The 21,308-nt window shown below is 45.2% G+C and overlaps 1 protein-coding gene across 14 annotated transcripts in view; it reads right to left on the bottom strand.

Moving 5' to 3' along the window:
* SORBS1 (sorbin and SH3 domain containing 1) overlaps positions 1 to 21,308 on the bottom strand; it is a 244,009-nt gene that overhangs the window by 109,535 nt on the left and 113,166 nt on the right. For 9 of the 14 annotated variants that reach the window (XM_081253012.1, XM_081253014.1, XM_081253016.1 and 6 more), the window contains 3 exons: positions 9,592 to 9,636; positions 4,819 to 4,887; positions 1,918 to 2,013 (listed from right to left, as the gene is read on the bottom strand). In XM_081253012.1, the coding sequence (XP_081109138.1) occupies positions 1,918 to 2,013; positions 4,819 to 4,887; positions 9,592 to 9,601 (175 nt within the window). In that variant the 5' untranslated portion in view covers positions 9,602 to 9,636. The remainder of the gene's footprint in view (positions 1 to 1,917; positions 2,014 to 4,818; positions 4,888 to 9,591; positions 9,637 to 21,308) is intronic. The other 5 variants (XM_081253007.1, XM_081253015.1, XM_081253008.1 and 2 more) reach the window with 1 other exon arrangement.

The raw sequence follows: 21,308 nt of genomic DNA, 5'->3' as shown, positions 1-21,308 counted from the left end.
ACAGGGAATTAGGTGGCGGTTCTGTAGAGAATCACTGCTCCGTGCAGCCCCCCCAGCGGAAAAGCAAAAGACAATCTCCTTGTATCAGCAAGCCAAACCCCCTGCAGTGGTGAGACAGGATATGCTGCCTGGGGAGAAAGATCAAGGGCCAGAGCCTCACATTCTAAACTTAATGAAGAAAATTCACACCAAAGAAAATGACTAGAAACGCTAAATCCTTCAAGGAACACTGTCCGCTGCACTTCCAGCTGAGCCTTCCCTGGGCCCTGACCTCTCCTACAGTTCACAATGGCCTAATAACAGACCCAGGGTATCTTTCAGAACTGCATGGAGAAGGATTTCAAAATAGGCTTCAAAAGATCTGGATGTTCATCCTCCAGGAAAATCAGTAATGGGAAGCAAGAAAGCCACACAGGCCACACAGCCCTAGGAGGTACACGTGCTGAATGTTTCTCTCTGTACAGCTGAGCTGAACTGAATTCCACAGTTTTTCAAGTTGCTCACAGCACAGCCTGGATCCTGGACCTCACATTGTCATGACTGGGATTATGGGTAAAGTTTAAGGGGGGCATCGGGCAGGATGTGGGCTCAGATGTCCAACTCATGCCCATTCCTGTGCCAGGGCCAAGAGAAGCCAAGCCTCTTTGCTCCTCCTTTCCACTCTGGCAGCCCCCTTTCTGGCAGCTCAGACAGAACGATCATTAGCGTTACAGAAGAGGACAGATCTGCCGTCAGCACCTCCTGCACTGAAAGCGAAGCACAAAAACGCAATGTATGGGGGCTTCCCTGGTGGCGCAGTGGTTGAGAGTCCGCCTGCCGATGCAGGGGACACGGGTTCATGCCCCGGTCCGGGAAGATCCCACATACCGTGGAGCAGCTAGGCCCATGAGCCGTGGCCGCTGAGCCTGCGTGTCTGGAGCCTGTGCTCCGCAACGGGAGAGGCCACAACAGTGAGAGGCCCGCGTACCGCAAAAAAAACAAAAAACAAAAACAAAAAAAACAAAAACCAAAAAACCCACAATGTATGGTAGAGCGGGCGGCGGCCTTGGAGAGCATCTCACTCGTCCAACCCCAGAAGAGGATAAGTGACTGATGTCACAGAACTATTGGCAAAATTGATTCACGGTCTTTTCAAAAGGGTGAGGGGCAAAGTCATGGTCTTTGCCAAAGGGTGAGGGGCAAAGTGACAAACCCAGCCTATCCATAGTGTCCTGGATGCACAGCCAGATTGGCCCAACTCCTGAAAGAACCACCAGTGGGATAAAGAGCCACCCGGGCCTCACTCGTCTCATTTTGTACAGAAGGAAGCTATGAGCCAGAGCTGACGTCTGACCTGCACCCCCTTCCTTGGAGAGGAGAGGCAGGAAGTGACTGCTGGTGAGGTTCGGGGCAGAGGACGGAGTGCTCAGGGAAACGGTCCTGCCAGCATCACAGAGACGCAGCCAGGTTTGGCATCTAAGGGAGCTGCTTCAAGTTCAGCCCAATTCAGAGATTCCCTGTGCAGCCACATTAGTTCTTGGGGACAGTGGAGTTTTAAATAAAGTCTTGGGAGCTGGAACCTCTAAGGGGAGCCTAAGTCACCCATGTGGCTCAGACCTACACCAGCTGGAATCAACATTCAACCTCTGGACTGAACTTCTCCTTAAGGGGGAGGGGCAAGGCACCTGTCAGTTCCTCTCCACACTTGCCGGTGGCTCACAGCAACACACACACACACACACACACACACACACACACACACACACACACACACACACACACACACACACACACACACACACACACACACGGGAGTGGCTCCTAACCATGCAAGGATTAAGCCTCCAGGTCTTTGTTAGAAGGAAAGAAGAAAGGATCATGCATGGTCTGCTAACAATTAAAAATAAAATAAAAAGAAACCAACCCAAGGAGAGATACCTGGAGGGAGTACTAGGCCTGAAGAACTTTTCACTGTCTTCACAGGGATTATTTTAACAGCAGAAATAGAGCGTGCACGTATAGGGTTGGCAGTTGCTGCAAACACAAAAGGGTAAATGGTGCATCCAGAAAAAACATTTGGGAAACACTCAGGCAGTGGAGGAACCGGGCAGGGACAATAGGAGGAAGTCACCCACACCAAAAGAACAATAGGAAGAGCGGTGGATGCAGTAACTTAAAATAACCTGCTTTCGCTCTTTAGAGTCCCGTACCAAGTCACCAGAACCCTCCCACGACCGTCCCCCAGATGCAGCTGATCAGTGTCTGTGCCGCCTGCCACACCAGGATCTTGCTAGACAAAGAGATTTACAGAGACGCAGATGGCCTGGCAAATAGAGGAAGGGGAGAGCACGCAGGGTCCAAGGGGCCCCCTGGGAGAAGGCTAGGGTGTCTATGCTGGGGGGAGGCTCCGAGGAGGAGAGTTAGGGCTCCCGTAACTCCAGAGGAGGGGAGGAAGGACAGGGAACCAATGTGGGAGCTGCCTGGTCCTTTCAGCCATCACAGCTGCTTCTCCAGGATCGTAACTCCTGGGGTCTTGTGCCTGTTCTGACAACCACAGCTCTCTGGCCCTGAGCAAATCAGAGGCCCCATCTGTTGGGCAGCAGATGGTCTACTTAAACCCATCCTTCCCTGGGCAAGAGGGTGTCAAGTGTCCAAGTGCCTGCTCAAGACTCTGGGCAGCACCCAAGCACAAGGCCCAGGATGCTGACACCAGCTGAGCTCTGAGCGCTGGGACACTGCCTGGGATGTGGGTGAAGGCTGCTGTCCTCGAGTCCCGGATGCTCATGCTTATCTAGGCCCCCTGCCTACCCAGATTCTGGAATCTCAATGGTGGGCATAGTCCCAAACCCTCCTTCTCACAACAAGCCTATGGTGTCAATGTCACCCTTGAGCAACACCCGGAGTTCTTATGGCCCCAGATCCACGTCATACCTTGGGGGATAGGGCTGTTTGGGAAGCAAGACTGTCACGGCTGCATCAGCATCATGCTGACGAGCCTGTCAGGGGGACAGGAGGGGGGGAGGCAGCTCGGAGATGGGTAGTTCACCTTCCGGTCCATCAGGCTGCCATGTCACAAGGGCCATGGCGGGGCTTCCCTGGTGGCGCAGTGGTTGGGGGTCCGCCTGCCGATGCAGGGGATGCGGGTTCGTGCCCCGGTCCGGGAGGGTCCCACGTGCCGCGGAGTGGCTGGGCCTGTGGGGCGTGGCCGCTGGGCCTGCGCGTCCGGGGCCTGTGCTCCGCAGCGGGAGAGGCCCGCAGCGGTGGGAGGCCCGCGTACCGCAAAAACAAACAAACAAACAAGGGCCGTGGCAGTCATCCAGCTGCCAAGAACTGAGTTGATGATAACAATCCCGCACGTGTTAAGATACAAGCATGCTTTCACAGCAATCCTGCTGACCGCTCCTGAGGGCCACCTGGGAGATTGGGTGGGAGGGTTTTGTTACCATTTTCAGAGGAAGAAGCAAGAGAGCTGGTCGGAGTCGTCCAGTGCTCAAGTGAAGAGGCCGAGACTGGAACCCAGCTGTCCTGGCACCTGGTTTAGTGACCACCCCAGGCCACCCTGGTGACTCCAGGTTGCATCTGCTTCCTCTTTCCAACCAAAGGTGGGTCTTATCAAGGAGCGAAGGGAACGGGCCACCCTGCCCGCCCACCTCTGAGGTCTCTTCTGCCAATGAATTCACAGGGCTGGGCTTGACGGTGAGCATTCAGACACCCTCGTCTCCCCGTGCTCCTCATCAGATGCTTAAACACTCCTCTGCAGGCACCGCCCTTCAACATTCCCTAAGTGAATTGGCCAAGGTTGTCCAAGACCCCGAGAATACAGCCTCACACCAGGCGTGGAGAAGAGCGGCCAGGCAGGGAGACACGGAAGACAGGACAACAGCAGGACACCTCCCAACCAACCGGCCCCAGGCTCCCCATCTCTCCTGCTCTCTATGCCTTCCCTCCTGGTTGTTCTTTCTTTCTGCCTTTACACTTTGCCTTGTCTCAAAATGAATACTTGGCTGACCCAGATGGTAGTTACAGACAAAGTCCAAATATGTCAAACTTTGTAAGCGTTTTCTTTGAGGGAGGGTCCATTTTGACTTAAATGCCCAATGACAGGACTTTTGCCCTCCCTCTTTCATACCATATGACTTGTGGGATGAGCACTGATAGAATCACTGGAACCTGAATCTGAAGCAGGAAAAAATACTGCAGATCATCAAATTCCCTCATTTTCTAGATAAGGAAACTCACAGCCATAAAGACAAAGGACCTCCCAAGAGGTTTCTGTTTACCAGCAGCAGACCAGGACCCGAGCCCCTATTTCCTCACACTGCAAAGTGACATGGGAAGCCTGATGACTGGCTGTTCTGGATGAGAGATGGGACCTCAAAGGTCATCTTATCCATCATTCATTTCACACTTACATCTTTTGTCATAAAATTTTAAAAATTGAAAATCTGAGAGGATGCGCATGAAACTAATGTCACCAAAATAATTTATTTCAGCAATTTAGGCTCTTGCCTCAGGGTCAGGATGGTGAATGTGTCACTATTTATCACAGGTGAAGGTGAAATGCTGGGTAAGAGAGACTGCAGGCTGATAAATGCCATACACACGAGGACTCTGCCCGTGTATTTGGGGTCTGTGGTTCACAGCATCCTGTGAGCTAGGGACAGTTTTTAATACATCACCTCACAGTGGGAAACGGCAGCCTCAGACTCCTGATTCTCAGAAAGCATAGGAACAGGTCTCCAGGTCACGGCCTAATTAGACCAGTGACTGTTTCCAACAGGCAGGTGGCCTGGGTCCTGATCCTTCTAGAAATGCCAAGTCTCCCTTCAAGAGCCTTACCTCTGTCTTGCCCATTGCTGCCCGGTACCAAACCATTCACCACAGCTTTGGAAGCACCAACATCGCATTCTGAAAGAAAGAAAGAAAGCAAGAAAGCCCGAGGCTTGTGATCATGTCTCGCCACCCATTCCTGAGTCCCACCTGGTGCAAAGTGCTGGCCCTGCTGGGCTTTCTCAGGCTTGAAGAGGGGCCCCAGGGCGTCGTAGCTGAGTTCCAAAAATGCTCTGTGGCAGGGAGAACGCAAAAGCTGTTTGGGATGGGAAGTGCGCTGTGAGCTCTGTAAATTCTCTGGCTTCCTGGCTTGGCTTCACTTCTGACATTTAAAAAAAAAAAAAATCTCCTTAATTCCCTGAAAATGGCATCTCCTGCCTGACAAAGGCTTATCCACCATTCCAAGGCCGCTCAAACGCATCCCTGTCCATCGCGGATGAGAGCTGTCAGACAGCCAGGACAGAAACCTCAGGCTCTGGGACACCTCCCTTCACCCCACCCCACCGCAGCTGCCATGGAAGCCATGCCGGGCCTCCCCCCAGCTCAGGGTCCCCAGCAGAGGCTCCTGTGTTCTGGTTGTGGCGATGACCTGGTCCCCTGACCGCTCTCCTGGCCTTCGTTCTGACCCTTCTCCACCCCAGCCCTCAGTCTGTATCCGGAGAGCACCCTCTAGACCCCCATCTGGCTGAAAAAGCCCCAGGGAGCAGGACAGAGAACAAAACAGGACAAAGCAACGTGATTTTCTAAAACCCTCCACTTTAAATATACTGTATTTCACTTCTATTTTATTTTTTTGTTTGTTTGTTTTTAATGTTTAAATTACATTTTTATTATTATATTTATTTATTTATTTTGGCTGCACCGGGTCTTCGTCGCAGCAAGCGGGATCTTTCTTAGTTGTGGCATGCATGAGGGATCTAGTTCTCCGACCAGGGATCAAACCTGGGCCCTCTGTATTGGGAGCACAGAGTCTTACCCACTGGACCACCAGGGAAGTCCCTATTTTTGTTTTTGTTTTTTAGATTAATTTTTATTGGTGTATAGTTGCTTTACAATGTTGTGTTAGTTTCTACTGTACAGCAAAATGAATCAGCTATACATATACATATATCCCCTCTTTTTTGGATTTACTGCCCATTTAGGTCACCACAGTGCATTAAGCAGAGGTCCCTGTGCTATACAGTATGTTCTCATTAGCTGTCTATTTTATACATAGTATCAATAGTGTATATATGTCAATCCCAATCTCCCAATTCCTCCCACACCCCCTTCCCCCTTGGTATCCATACACTTGTTCTCTACATCTGTGTCTCTACTTCTGCTTTGCAAATAATTCACTTCTATTTTGAAAAATAAAAATATCAGGGTTTAGTCTGGGAAGTCAATCATACATATTATCATTTCCATGAGGAAACAAATTGAACTTGGAATCAAGTTCCCCCAAATGTACATTAGGAATATCATTTTTAGTAAGTGAGATGGCCTGTATGTTGGCATAAGTGGTTATATTCAAATGAACAAACTGACCTTCCTGATGATTAAAAGCAAACCAACAAACAAGTCCCAGTAACCAGGAGCTACCCAGGGACAAAGCCTGGGCAACTCATCCCAGACTCCAGGCACTTCAGCCACAGGTCCCAGCCCTTTTCCAGCTGCAGTTCCCTCCTGCCCCTGCCCTCCATGACGGTCTCCTCACAACCCCTTCAGCACATCAGATACTTTCCGACATTCAGGCCTTGGTTCCTGCAAGGCCTTCGGCCAGAAATGCACGCTCCCCCTTTCCTAGCTTGGGGAAATCCTCTGCACCTTGAGGTTCACCTTGAATGTCACCTCCTGTGTGCCAGTGGAGACCTTTCAAAGTTCTGCTCAGCTGCAGACACTGAGACCCTCACTGCCCACCGGCAGTCTAAGCCCCACCCAGTTTCCCATCCCAGAACTGACGGCAGCAGCCCAGAGAAGACAAGCAGGTGGGACATGTGATCAGTGTGCTTGGGGTGACGTCCCCTGCAGCCAAGAGCAAACCAAGCCACAAATATAATCATAACAGCTACGGGTTTTTAAAGCCCTCTGTTTACCTGGATCTGAGGGTCCATGCTCAGCATTTCATAATGAGCACCTCATTTTTATTCTTAATACCCAGGCCCCTGGAGCTAGAAGTTAGGAACTCTTATTTTATAGATAAGGAATTTGAAGCTCAGAAAGGATGCTGGGCTCTAAGATCACTAAATAGGGATTTGAAGTCTGGTCTGGTCCATCCCACCCACAGCTTATCTTCTTTGAATCCAGCTAGGATAAACATTTTTTATTTTTAAAATGAAAAATGGTTTATATGTATAGAATACTCTCTCTATATAAACCAGATATATTCTATATAAAATGGTTTATATATAATCTATTTCCCCAAAAGCCCCCAACCCCAGTAGCTCATTTGGCTAAGACTTGGTCACCCTACCTGGGCTCTTAACAATCAGCCTCCCTGACATAAGCTACACTGACAGGCCAGCCCACGTGCTCCTGGATCCAGATGTGAGCAGGGCTACTGCCCCTGTGCCCGCTCCCCAAACCCGCCACAGCGGCCATGACCTCCCGACACTGGCCCCAGAGGGCCTGTCCTGTTCACTGTCCCCAATCTACCTACAGACAAAGGCTAGTTCTCCCCAAGTCCCCTTTGCACCTACATTTCTGGGATGGATGGAAGGAGGGTGTTGGCAGAAAGCCAGAAATCCAAGCAAAAAAAATATCACCCGTTCCATCACTCCATCTTTTCTGACTATCCCTTCCCTATGCACCTGCCCTAATTTCTCTTAACCATCCCCTTCCTAGGACTACAGGCCTTGCTTTGGGCCTCCCCAGTGCCAGCAGCCTCTGAGCTTCCACAAGGCCCAGACCCATGTCCTTCCTTTCTTTTTGTGTGTTTTTTTTTTTAATCAAACGACCAAACTTTAAGAAATTTGGAAAAATAATTCCATCACCTCACACTCACACCTCTGCAGCACGGTGCTGGTGGCCTGGGGTTGCCTCAGGAGTCACTAGCCAGGTGACCCCAGACATGCTTCTCTTTCCACCAAAGGTTAAAAACTAATCTTTTCTACATAGCTGCTTTCTTCCCGATGATCACTTTTATTAGTGGCATAATCTCCCATCAAGTAAACACACATAATGGACCCACTCATTCCCCACCTTCATGTGGGTGTTTTTGTTTCCTTCGAATTAAGATAGACATTCCCAAGAGCAGGATTATCAGGTCAAAGGGTCCAGATTTTTTGGACTCCTCCTAGGAAATTCCTCCTTTCAGCATCACGCCTGAGAGAGAACTTGGGGAGAAGTCCCACAGGACCACCCCTCCCTGCCCACTTCTTCCCCCCTTATTCAGCCAGGAGTGGTGATACCAGTTTAGGCTAATCCTGATATTAGAAGAACAAGAAACTTTAGGCTGCAGAGCTAAGAAAAAAACAAAACAAAGCAATAAAACCCTGGCCTATTTTGAATGACAGGAAAAACAAAAAGCCAAGCGAGAAGAAAAAATGAGTTGCAAAGCAGGGACTGCTGGCAGTGCCCAAGTCCACCTGGAGGGGAAAAGAAGGGACGTAGCCACCTCACGCATAGGAGAAGCACCCATGGAGTCAAGGACAAGTCCAGTCCCTCTCCTCGCAAGGAGGGAACCTGAGCTGATAACCCACGGATGGGACACTGGACAGGCCTTGGGCTCAGTGCTCAGTACTTTAGAAGCACTGCCTCACTTAATCCTCACAAATCCCCGTGAGGTGGTGCTTTCGTGATGTCCATCTTACAGAGGAGAGTGGAGAGAAGGATCCACCACAGGCCAAAGCCCGCACACTCAGTGTGTGTGGTCCTGAGCTGATCCACCTGGGCCCTCCTCCTCCTCCTAATAAGCACACACTGTCCGGCAAGGTTTAGGATTTGGCTAAAAGGGCGCTGCATGTAAATAAGCGGAGAGGCTTGTTTTTAACCTCCAGAGGTCTCTGATAACACCCTGGAGATGTCTCAGGATTAGGAGGCCCCTGAGTGAGGTATCCACTAGGTCATCCCCCAGCCCACCCTGCCTGCAGGTCTCAGGAGGTTCCAGGGTGCACTCAGTAGCTAAGGTGGGCCTCAATCTCCAGATGGAAACTTTTCTGCCCCGAATCCTGGGCTGGAAAGCTGACAGCTCTTGGCTACACAACAAGCAGGTACCTACCTATTCCCTTCTGTCTTCCCTAGCCCGGGCTTTCTACCCCAGCTCTAAACCAAAACTACTCAGAACTGCTCATTTGTGTAGGTCTTGATTTTTACTACCAAAGGCATAGCAAAAGGGTGGTTTTGCCCTGATAAAGGAAGTGATGGATTAGCTCATACTATAGGGCAATTACGGTCAATCTGTTTACTTGTGCTGCAGTCACTCAGATTAAGAAATGCCACTGAGGTGTATACATATGTCAACATTTATCAAATAATATACTTAAAATATCCACAAGTTTATTGTATGCCAATTATATCTCAATAAAGTTGTTAAATCGAGGGAAAGGGAGCCCGTTATAAAGATTAGGACACAGTACATGTAAAGTGTATAGCATAGTTCTTGACGTATGGTAGGTACTCAATAAATCATTAATAATAAAGGTTGTGATGACGATTTATGACAAAGCTTTGGCACTTACCCAGGACTCAAAAAATAAAAAATGAAATGCAGTTGGGGCCTTCAGACTAAGAGGGAAATCTGGGTAAACAGTTCAGTTTTATAGATTTGTCAGGAAGAGAAAGACAGGGTTTTAAATGACTTACCAGAGCTCATGGTGGTGATAGGACAAGTCTTCTGTAACTGGGGCTCTGCAGAAAAACAAACACCACAATGGAATTGATGAATGGCAGATTCGAGATAAATCCCTATGGTTCACATTAAAAATGCAAACACCGTATATAAGCCTTGATAAAACAGAGCTGGACCAGGCGTTCCTTGGCCAGGCTTCTGGTTCCTGGTTGGCTGTGTACTAACCTGACCTTGGGCACATAACTCAAACTACTTGGCCTCTGTTTTGTCAACCATACTTGGTTTAGATACTTACTATCCAAGATCCCTTCCACCTATAACATTCTATTAAGAACCTCAAGTTACACGAGTCCATGTGGATCAAGGAGACAGTGAAGGAAAGAACCAAGTTTTAGGACAGAGGGATAAAATCACAACACAAACTGATTGTTGGAGAGTAATAATAAGATTATATATAGCTTATTATGCCCAAGAAAATGCTCTAGGTGCTTTAAATCTATTAATTCATTTGATCCTCACAAGGACCCTATAAGGTAAGAACTAAGCATTGTATTAGTTTACACAGATGAGGAAACCAAAGCACAGAGAGGTGAACAGCTTGCTGCCCATGTGGCAGAATTGGTTCTGGAGCCCAGACAGCCCGACCTGAAAGCCCAGGCACTTAGGAACTACACTCTGCTGCCTTGAGGTGGGAATGCAGTCCACTTACTCACGGATATGCAAACAGTAACCCTCTCATTTAATATGGTCCCATCTGAAGTCCCCCAAAACCACTGGCTACTGTCACTATAGTTTTACCTCTTCTAGAACTTTTTTTTTTTTTTGGCTGCATTGGGCTTTCTCACGGTGCACGGGCTTTCTCTAGTTGCAGCGAGCGGGGGCTACTCTTTGTTGCAGTGTGCGGGCTTCTCATTGCAGTGGCTTCTCTTATTGTGGAGCACGGGCTCTAGGCACGCGGGCTTCAGTAGTTGTGGCTCATGGGCTCTAGAGGCGCATGGGCTTAGTTGCTCTGCGGCATGTGGGATCTTCCCAGGCTAAGGATCGAACCCGTGTCCCCTGCATCGGCAGGCGGACTCTTAACCACTGCACCACCAGGGAAGTCCTAGAATCTTACATAAATGGTATCATATGGTACGTAATCTTTTGTACCTGGCTTCTCTCACTTAGCATAACACAATTTAGCAACTGGCCATATACGTGTGCGTCTATTTCTGGACTTTGTTCCATTTATTTGTCTTTATCTAATCCACTGTCTTGATGATTAGAGCTTTATAGTAAGTCTTGAAATTGGGTAGTGTGAGTCTTCCAACTTCATTCTTTTTCAAAATCATTTTGGTTCTTCCAGGTCCTCTGCATTTTCATAAAAAGTTTAGAGTCATCTTACCAGTTTCCACCAAAACAAAACAAGCCTGCTGGAATTTTGAATGTGTTCCTGTTCAATCTATGTATCAATCTGGGGGAAATTAACATTTTAACAACATTGAATTTCCAATTCATGAGAATGAACTCTCTCCCTTTATGCAGGTCCCCTTTAATTTCTCTCAGCAATGTCTTGTAGCTTTCAAGGTACAAGTCTTGCACATGTTTTGAATAGTAAGGTCTAGCTAAACACATCTGAAGGACAACCTGAAAAGTAAGTCTTCATGAGCTGTAGAACCTTACTATTTAACATGTGGTCTGCAGACCCGCAGCTGGGAACTTAGTAAAAAATGGAGAAATGCACAATCAACCCTACACCAACTGAATCAGAATCTGCAATTTAACAAGATCCCCAGCTGGTCCCTATGTACTTTCAAGCGTGAAACGCAATGATGTAAAGGATATCAACTCCCCAGTTCATGAATTCTGTATTAAGGTCATGGTATGGTCTGAGGGTCTGCACCAAGAGACATGCTTTAGTCTCCTTTTTAACGCTGAAGTCAGGCACCAGTTTCCTTTCTGGGTGGTTGTCTTGTTAACTGTCCTTGGAATTGACTGAATAGAAGCTGGGGGCAAAAAGGAAATCATTCTAAGTCGGTCTCTCCAGCCCAAATCAGCCGTAAGTTTGCCTCTGTCACTGTCAAGTACACCTGAGACTACCCGTGACCTTCAACAGCTCCTCAGATTTTCTCTAAGCTGGGGAAACATTTGTTCTTTCAGTTAAGAACACAACCCCCTGTGTTCCATATGCCCGGGTGGTTTCCAATCCTGGTTTTATGATACCTTCGTTTGCCTCCCAGGGCCAAAACGGATGTCGGGATAGCATCCAAATATTTTATTTTTTAAATCATTTAAATAATTATGCTAAGGTTTTATTTATTTAACTTTTAAAGCACGACTATAGAAATGTTTTCGTTTCAACACTGAAGTTATCTTTTTTTTTAACATCTTTATTGGAGTATAATTGCTTTATAATGGTGTGTTAAGTTTCTGCCGTATAACAAAGTGAATCAGCTATACATATACATATATCCCCATATCTCCTCCCTCTTGCATCTCCCTCCCACCCTCCCTTTCCCATCCCTCTAGGTGGACACAAAGCACCGAGCTGACCTCCCTGTGCTATGTGGCTGCTTCCCACTAGCTATCTATTTTACATTTGGTCGTGTATATATGTCCATGCCACTCTCTCACTTCGTCCCAGCTTACCCTTCCCCCTCCCCGTGTCCTCAAGTCCATTCTCCACATCTGCGTCTTTATTCCTGTCCTGCCCCTAGGTTCTTCAGAACCACTTTTTTTTTTTTTAGATTCCATATATATGTGTTAGCATACAGTGTTTGTTTTTCTCTTTCTGACTTACTCCCAACAGTGAATTTATCTTAATATTTTTCTTTTTTTACAATACTTTCTAACCTTTATCTGAATAAATAGCATTTACATAGTTGTAAACAATGTCTGGACAGCTTTGTGTTCTAGTTCTCAAATTAAATATTTCATGAACATTTTTCTGGATTTTTACAGTCATCATTTTAATGGCTGTAACATTCCATAATTCACTTACCAGCTCCCTCTGTAGAGTTTCTTAATTTTAAAAATAAGTACATAAATGGAATATTACTCAGCCATAAAAAAAGAATGAAATAATGCCACTTGTAGCAACATGGATGGACCTAGAGATTATTTTACTAAGTCAGCTAGAGAAAGACAAATATCATATGATATTACTTATATGTGGAATCTAAAAAAAATGATACAAACTTATTTACAAAACAGAAATAGCCTCACAGACATAGAAAACAGACTTATGGTCACCAAAGGGGAAAGTGGGTGGGGGTTATAAATTAGGAGTTTAGGATTAACAGATACACACTAAGAAATAGATAAGAAACAGGTAAACAACAAGGACCTACTGTATAGCACAGGGAACTATATTCAGTATCTTATAATAACCTATAATGGAAAAGAATCTGAAAAAGTGTATATATATTATATACATTATATACATACATACACATATATATATAACTGAATGATTTGCAGTACACCTGAAACAACATTGTAAATCAACTATGCTTCAATTAAAAAAATAAGTACATAGCACAACAGCATTCTTAGGCTGGGGAAGAAATGAATGGAAAGGTCTTATAAAGCAAATAAAAAGGATGCCTCAACTCGCACGTGATAAGTCTTCACCATCTGTCTTATGTCAGTCACCCTTTGCACATTTTATGTATTTCTCAATAAAGACACTCGTAATTTCTAGATGTCAGCCCTACCCTTACTTACAAAGTGACCTAAAGTACATATGGGCAGGGATAGTATCCCAAATACTAACCATCACTTTACTACAAACATCCACCAACCAGAGTGGATGCCAGGTGTAGAGCTCTCTGCAGGGGGCCCCTCCCCAGGCCAGGTGTTTTACTGTTTAGTGGTTGGATTGCAAAAAGATGGAAGAATGGGCCCAGGGTGGTAGGACACTATTCCAGTACTTGAGGAACATGTATGACGTAGTAGGTGGCAATGACAATGCCTAGGTGGGTACCAGCTCTGCACACATAGACTATTTCGGTAGTAGGTCCTGTTACATGCTCCCACTTGGTTGTTTAAATAGGCAGCAGGTGACACGAAGCAGGGGGTAGTTTAAAATAATATCAAAATAAAAACTGTGGCAGTGGCAGTTGTGCCGAGGACGGTGCCCAGTGTCCCATCCTCGGCAGTGGTTGCAACAGCAGCGACACCTTATCCAGACTCTTCCGGGGCCTGGTGTTGGCTCTGAGTCCATCCATCTCAGCCTCTTTGAATTTCTGCCTGTTCTGAGTGTGGTTCGCCTGCCTCCTGTAAATCTGAACTACCTGAGATCTTGCCAATAAATCCCCCCTTTTATTCTGAGTTAACCAGAGGCCATGTCTGGTCGTTTGCAACCAAAGCATCTTGAGTAGCACAAGATGAGGGGGAGGAGGGAGCCCCAAAGGTTTCAGTGGGAGAGGAGAATCTTCATTCCTCTCTCCTGAATAAGGCCGTCCAGAGGGGAATCCCAAGTGGCTCAGCAAACAGTTTTGTCTCTAAAACCGGAAGAGCTCAGAGTCAGGGTGGCGGGGATGCAGTCAGGAAGCTGCATACACTGAGTCTGACCAGAGAACGCTGAAAGCTTTAAAAGTCACAATCTAATCCCCACAGTTTATTTAGAGATAGTACAAGTATTAACATCATATGTTAAACATGAGAGTTTATTTTACATAAAAATTTCTGACACTTAATATTTATTTAAAAACTAAGCTGTAGGGCTTCCCTGGTGGCGCAGTGGTTGAGAGTCCGCCTGCCGATGCAGGGGACACGGGTTCGTGCCCTGGTCCGGGAGGATCCCACATGCCGAGGAGCGGCTGGGCTCGTGAGCCATGGCCACTGAGCCTGCGCGTCTGGAGCCTGTGCTCCGCAGTGGGAGAGGCCACAACAGTGAGAGGCCCGCGTACCGCAAAAAAAAAAAAAAAAAAAAAAAAAAAGGACAAAAAAACCAAAACCAAGCTGTAAAGAGTTTGAGTTGGTTGAGAACATGATGGCACATCTTTATAATTTCTCCCCCAAGTCCCCTCCAAAGGAGGCAGGTGTCTTTGGGTAAAAGCCAAAAAAGATGAACAGTGCCACCTAGTGGCAAAACTGGACCACTACAAGTGGGCAGCAATCCCCCGGCGGGTTGCAGGAACCTAGAGTGTCACGGCTTCGGTGGGCCAGCTAGGGTCAAGCCGCCATTCCACCCCTCGGGCTGTCAAGAACTACCGAACTTGGTCAGAGCACCACAGCATCAACAGACATTCCACCAAAAGAACAAGATGTGAAGTAGCCAGTCTGGTTAAGAATGCATCCAGATAACTAACGGTTCTGCATGGTCCCTCTCTAATTCCACAGCCCTATAATTCTGAGATAAGTCTCGATGACACAGAGTGAATAATTACCAAAAAGCAAAAGTTGCTCATGCTCCCAGCTGAAATAGAATCCAATAACTAAATATGGGTTGTTTATTGGGGAAGGAAAGAAGGTCCTTCCTTATATGGATGATTCAGGGATATATGACAAGGGAGGAATTGAGTTTGTCTGTAAAAATAAATTCAAGGTCCAGCAAAGATTCTTGGAAGAGAATGAGCCCCTGGGTGACCTCCCACTCAGCATGCTCCAGCTTCCCCTATGACCTACGGTGTTCTGCCTCCATTGCTTCTTCCCAAATACACATACATACACACACAATTGTAAGATTCTGGAAGGGAGACGCTGTGTCATCCTCAGGACTGAGCATTTAGTGGATGGGTGTTCAGTCAGGAACTTTGCCCTCATCTCTATTTAGCCTTCAGAATTTAACTTTCAAGTCTTACCTTCAAAATGACCAAGACCCTCCTTATCTCCACTGTAGCTGCCTACAGGAAGCTAGCTCCCCATTTGACCAGACCCTGATTATACTCTAGCTTTGAAATCCAATCTGCCGACCTGATATATACACACACACATACACATATATACACATGCATATATATTTGCAGCTACTTCCAGTGGCTTGAAAAGAATAGGCACAGCTCACAAAGCCCCAGAATACATGCTTGGCCTTATTGCTTTATACTTTGCTGATCCACCAGCAAAGGTACGTTTCTGCAATTTTTTGACAGCTCATCTTCTTCTCAGTCTCTAATCTTGTCGTTTCTCTTCAAATGCACTCTCTGCATTATTGGAGAGGGTGCAGAATGCTCTTCAGAAAGCCAGAAAATATAAACACTGAGTCGCTAACACTTCCTTTCAAGGGGAGGAAGTTAGGATCAACTCGACCCTGACATTAAGTTCAGCCTGGAATCCCATGACACAGCTGGGGGCTCAGAACAGCACAAGCCCACGGTTTCTGTGGAAAGACTGATGCTTCTGGAGAGGGAGCAATAGGTCATCCCCCACATCCTCCCATTTCCTCCTGGAATCCCTCCAATGTGGCTTCCTTCCTAACCAGTTATCTAAAATGGCCTTCAGAAAGGTTTCCAGTGCACACACATGGCCAAGCGCAACAGTTTTTGCAGTGGTTGGGGCCTCACTGAGCTTGCCACTGAATTTAAGACAGTTAACTCCTTCCTCCTCCCAAGCACTTCCTGGTCCTGATTTATAAACGTCACTGTGGACTGGTTTACCTTGAGCCATGAGGCTCTTCCTTCTAGAACAGGATCTTTGCAGTTCTTCTAGGAGTTTAAAGGGCTAGAGGACCCTGAGCTGGGTCCTCATTCCTTTCCAATTGCATGCTCACTTCCTAGAAGATTTCACCTGGACTATTAGAACCAGAAGGATCCGTGCAGGTTACCTAGCCCCTTTTCATGGGTTTTCCACCTGTTTTGGAAGAAAGTTCCATGAGCCCCCTCAGGCTAACAGAGTAGCTGTGCTTTTATCGATTTCATTCATTTATACTTGCTGAGCTTTCCTTGGATAAATGGGTGTACGGCTACAAAAAATTCATAAACCAGAAATCTAACCCATCCCCTTATTATTTAGGTGCAAAAACAGATTCAGGAAGTTTCCCTTAGTCTTGCTCTTTATTCTGTCTACTAAGCCCATTTTCCCTCCTATCCCTCTTTTTTTTTTTTAATTTTTATTGGAGTATAGTTGATTTACAGTGTTGTGTTAGTTTCTGCTGTATGGCAAAGTGAATCAGTTATACATATACATATATCCACTTTTTTAGATTCTTTTCCCATGTAAGTCGTTACAGAGTATTGACTAGAGTTCCCTGTGCTATACAGCAGGTCTTTATTAGTTATCTGTTTTATATATAGTAGTGTGTATATGGCAATCCCAATCTTCCAATTTATCCCTTCCCCCCTTTCCCCTCTGGTAACCATAAGTTTGTTTTTTACATCTGTGACTATTTCTGTTTTGTAAATAAGTTTCTTTGTACCATTTTTTTTAGATTCCACATATAAGCAATACCATATGATATTTGCCTTTCTCTGTCTGACTTACTTCACTCAGTATGGTAATCTCTAGGTCCACCCATGTGGCTGCAAATGGCATTATTTCATTGCAGCACTATTTACAGTAGCCAGGACATGGAAGCAACCTAAATGTCCACTAACAGAGGAATGGATAAAGAAGATGTCGTACATATATACAATGGAATATTACTTAGCCTCTTATCCCTCTTCTTCCTCCTCAGGGCACCTTCAGCCTTTGGTCTCTTGGCAATGAACACAGAATTCCAGATGAGAAGCAACCATCCACAGCCAATTCATGAACTAGCCAGTGCCAATTCCCCTTTATAACCTTCTGATATCACCCTATCACTCACCGAACAATGCAAAGTGTTCTGATAATCAGTTACAAAGATTACTGGCCAAGTCCATTACTCATCTTTTCCCACCCTGCCTTCCTGGTTTCCCCTCCTCCAATCAAGTTCACTAGACAGTGAGGCCCCTCCAGCAGGGCAGGGCCTTGATCACCTCTGTATCCTACTGTCTAGTATGGTGCCTAGCTCAGAGCAGGCACCCAATTAGTACTAGTGGGGTGAATCTCTGTCTCCTCATTCCCTTGCCACCTGCCTAGTCTTGTCAATTCTTCTGCCTTCATGACTCACACAACCCAGCCACCTCTGCTTTTCCATCCTCACACTCACCATTCTATTCCACCACCTCATTCCTAGACAATTACAATGGCCTAATAAGCCTCAGAATCACCCTATAGCCCATGTCCTGCCACGTTCTGACTTCAGCAGTGTAAGAGTTCCTCAGTCAAATTTCACTGGAGAAAAAAAATCTGTGGGGCCCCTATAAACTCAGAAGGGTTGGCTGGGCGGTACAGGGCAAAAGGAAAAAAGGCAGCAAACCTCCCAGGAAAGAATAAGGTACCTAAAACACAGGCCTGGTGATACCATTCCAACAGCATTACTTTAGCACCTACTGTGCACCCAGAATAGTGCTTGGCCCATAGGAAACCAACGTGAATTGGACATTTGCCGTCTTTGAGGCCACCACGGAGCTGTAGGACAACAGACATGTCCCATTTAATATAATATGATGGGTAACCCTCTGCTAGTGATCTGACCTAAGTGTTACAGGAGCACAGAAAGAAGAGGAATAAATTCTGCAAGGAGAGAGAATCAAGGAATGAATAAATACTAAAATGTTTTAAGTGTTCAACGTCACACCTTCTAAAATCACCTTAAATGTCATGCTTTGGGAAGCATTGGTCTAAATGTCCAAATTCCTTAAAATACCATAAGGCTCTGTAAAATGAAGTCCCAATTACTTTTCCAGTCTCATCTCCCCCAGGTATCAATAAGCCCTAAACTCCATGTGTATCATATTTGTCATTCCTACTGAATCCTGAACAAGATTTCCCATTTCCAAGTCTTTAATCTCATTGTTACTTCCCATTAATGCCCTCTCCCAAACCTCCCCAAATATTAAGGCCAATCCCAGTCACCAGATCCACCGACCCAACAAAAATGGAAGATTTTAATTTTGGTTTAGTCTTATTTTTAATCACTATTGAAAGTCATGATGATAAGGAATTCATTTAATAAGACATTTAATAATCACAGAATTCAGAAATCCTATGTCCAAGCTCCCACTCTCATCTCAGGCCCTTGCCAGAGATGGGCCAAGGAAGATCCGGAGTTGGAAAGTTAGCTACTGATAAACCTGCAATCGTTTTTTTTCCCTTTTATACTTAAATGAAGTCTTTAAATAAACATGCAAAGTTGATTCTGCCAACAAAATTGCCAATAAGAAAACACAGCCCAAAAGAGTTTCAAGTTTTATACATGCAAAATTATTTGAGCTTCAGACAATAGAATTTAGGAGATAATATATGATTACAAGTTATGTATTACAACACATGGTTTACAGCAAACATAATAGAGAGGATTAATATCCTTGTTTTACAGTGTACTCAATACTTATTGCCAAGAAAAAAATGTCAAAGGCATGAAGAAATTCCAAGAAAAAAGGCAAACAAGTCTGAGAAAAATGTTCACTTAAACTGATTAGTTTAAAAAGAAGATTCAAATAATGCCTAACCATTTTTCCCACTTCTTAAAGTTAGTCCACAAATTTAAAAGCACTAACGCTCAGTGTGGTCAAATGCAAAGACATTGACATCTTCCTACAGTCGTTGACACTGTAAATTGTTACCACTGTTTTCAGCACAGCACATCAAGACTTAATGTAGCTCATACCCTTTGTGCTTTAGGGGAATCCAGTTCAAAGAAAGAACACTAAATGACAATAAAGCTACGTAGACAGAGATGTTTACCACAACTTTGTTAACAGTAAAAACCTACAAACACTCCTGTGTTCAGTGACAGGGGGCCAATTACATGGCCACTCACCCCCTGGCTGGACTGAACCGTTATGAAGATAATGGTTATGTAGACCGTACAACATGGGGAAACACTTCTTATGAGATTAGGTGAATGAAAAGCAGGATGTAGGTCTGTGTGACGTTTCTGATTATAAATATGTAAAAACCAAAACATGTGCACATACTTCACAGGAAATATGCCCAAATTCTAATAATGATATGGTAGCATGGAATTACAGGTAACTTTTAAATTTCATTTCTCTTTTCCAAATTGCGTATAATGTGATTATAATACACTTCTTTTTAATGAAAGGAAGTTGTTTTTTAATCTCATCCCTGGCATGTGATACGCAATTGTGTTATCTTCAGAACTTTAAAGAGCAACTTCTAGCAGACAAGCTTAAAAAAAAAAAATGCCACTAACAGTCTTGTCCATTAGAACATGGCAGGCCCACAGGATGCAATCTTTCTCAGGACCCATAACAAATACCCCAAATATGGAATTGCAACATTAATTGCCAGTGATTGCTTTTGTTTAATGAAGCCAAACTACTCCCATGCAGTTCCTTATGAGGACAAGGGAGGCAGTAAAGTGACTAGAATGTTCAGCTAGATTTCCTAAAGAAGGAATTATGCCAAAACGTTTCATCTTAAAATAGTCCACAGGGGCTGCCAGGTGACAACACTCACAGTACCCCACTGCTCCCAAAGCCTGCTCGCTGCCAATTCCCTGCTCCTAACCTGATTCCACGGCATTCCAGAGACCTGAGCTCCTCAAACTCTGTATATGTACAACTCTGGGCACACACAGTTTCTTAAGCCTGCATTGTTAACCAAGACAAGTCTTCAATACAAAAACCGGCCCACGTGTGTTTCCCAAATATGGCTGTGTCTACAGAACCAAAACAAAGCTGTCTAACTGCAGCATCCAGTACACTCGAAATCCTCCACTTAGGAAATCTAGATAACTGAAACAAGGTCAGATTCCCAAATTCGTTAGATAACAGCACACCATCTTAGCTCTGTTTAAATTGTAAACACATAACCTCAAAGTATTAAAGGCAAGTCCAGGATACAGATGACGCCTTTCTTCTGAAGCAGTTACTACACAATGTCTACCTGTAGAGAAAGCATGAGTGAAAGCATTTTGAATTCTCAGGAGAGTCAAGGTTGAACCATAGGCTATCGTAAAGAGACTAAGAAGTTACTGTGGGTGGCTGAAAAAAATCTTAAACAGCTGAAAAGGGTCTTTTAGAGCTTGAGCACAGGAAAGAAGGGTGGGTTTGATATGGCAGGAGAGGTGTCCACGCTTCTAGAAAATCCCTAATTCCCTCTCAACTTTTCTTTTAAACCACAAAATTCCTAAGGCCACATATTTACCACATCATATATCACACAGACATCTGCAGTACAGGCCCATACCACGCTGTGGAATGAGGGAACAGAAGTTCCATTCAGTAAAAAGACTCTGGGTCTTTTGCAAATACATAAATACCTCAATTCATAATACTGGCTTATTCAGGAATTGCTTGTTTTCCTTAAGACGTTCTGAAATTTTACTGAAAGTATACTAACCTAGCAAACAGCCAATAGAAACACTGAAAACATCATCTTTTCTGAGAAAACCTCTATTCTCAGCAGCATTTGTTTAATAACTGAAGTGGAACACATAGAGTCAGGCCCAGAATCAATACTCCCTGAACCCAGACATTGGAGGCTAAGGACTGCATCAGATCCTTGATGCTTAATGGTAATATATGTGAGACACCGACTTCCATTCATCACTCAGTAAATTGCAGTACTTTAGCTACTTTTCTCTTTTAATTGTATTTTGCACTAACTTTAGGCAATTTGAGTTTATCAGGTATAAAAGCTACAGCCAAGTATTTGAAAATACGGTGCAAATTTCTGAAATGAGTTTTCTTCCAACTAAGCTAAAATCACTAAAAATATTCAATATAGTGCCAAGGTCATAGCAAGCATTCAATAAAAA

The sequence above is a fragment of the Mesoplodon bidens genome (assembly GCF_964165515.1).
Source record: "Mesoplodon bidens genome assembly, chromosome: 1".
Taxonomy (NCBI): Eukaryota; Metazoa; Chordata; class Mammalia; order Artiodactyla; family Ziphiidae; genus Mesoplodon; species Mesoplodon bidens.
This window is presented reverse-complemented; position numbering and strand designations above follow the sequence as displayed.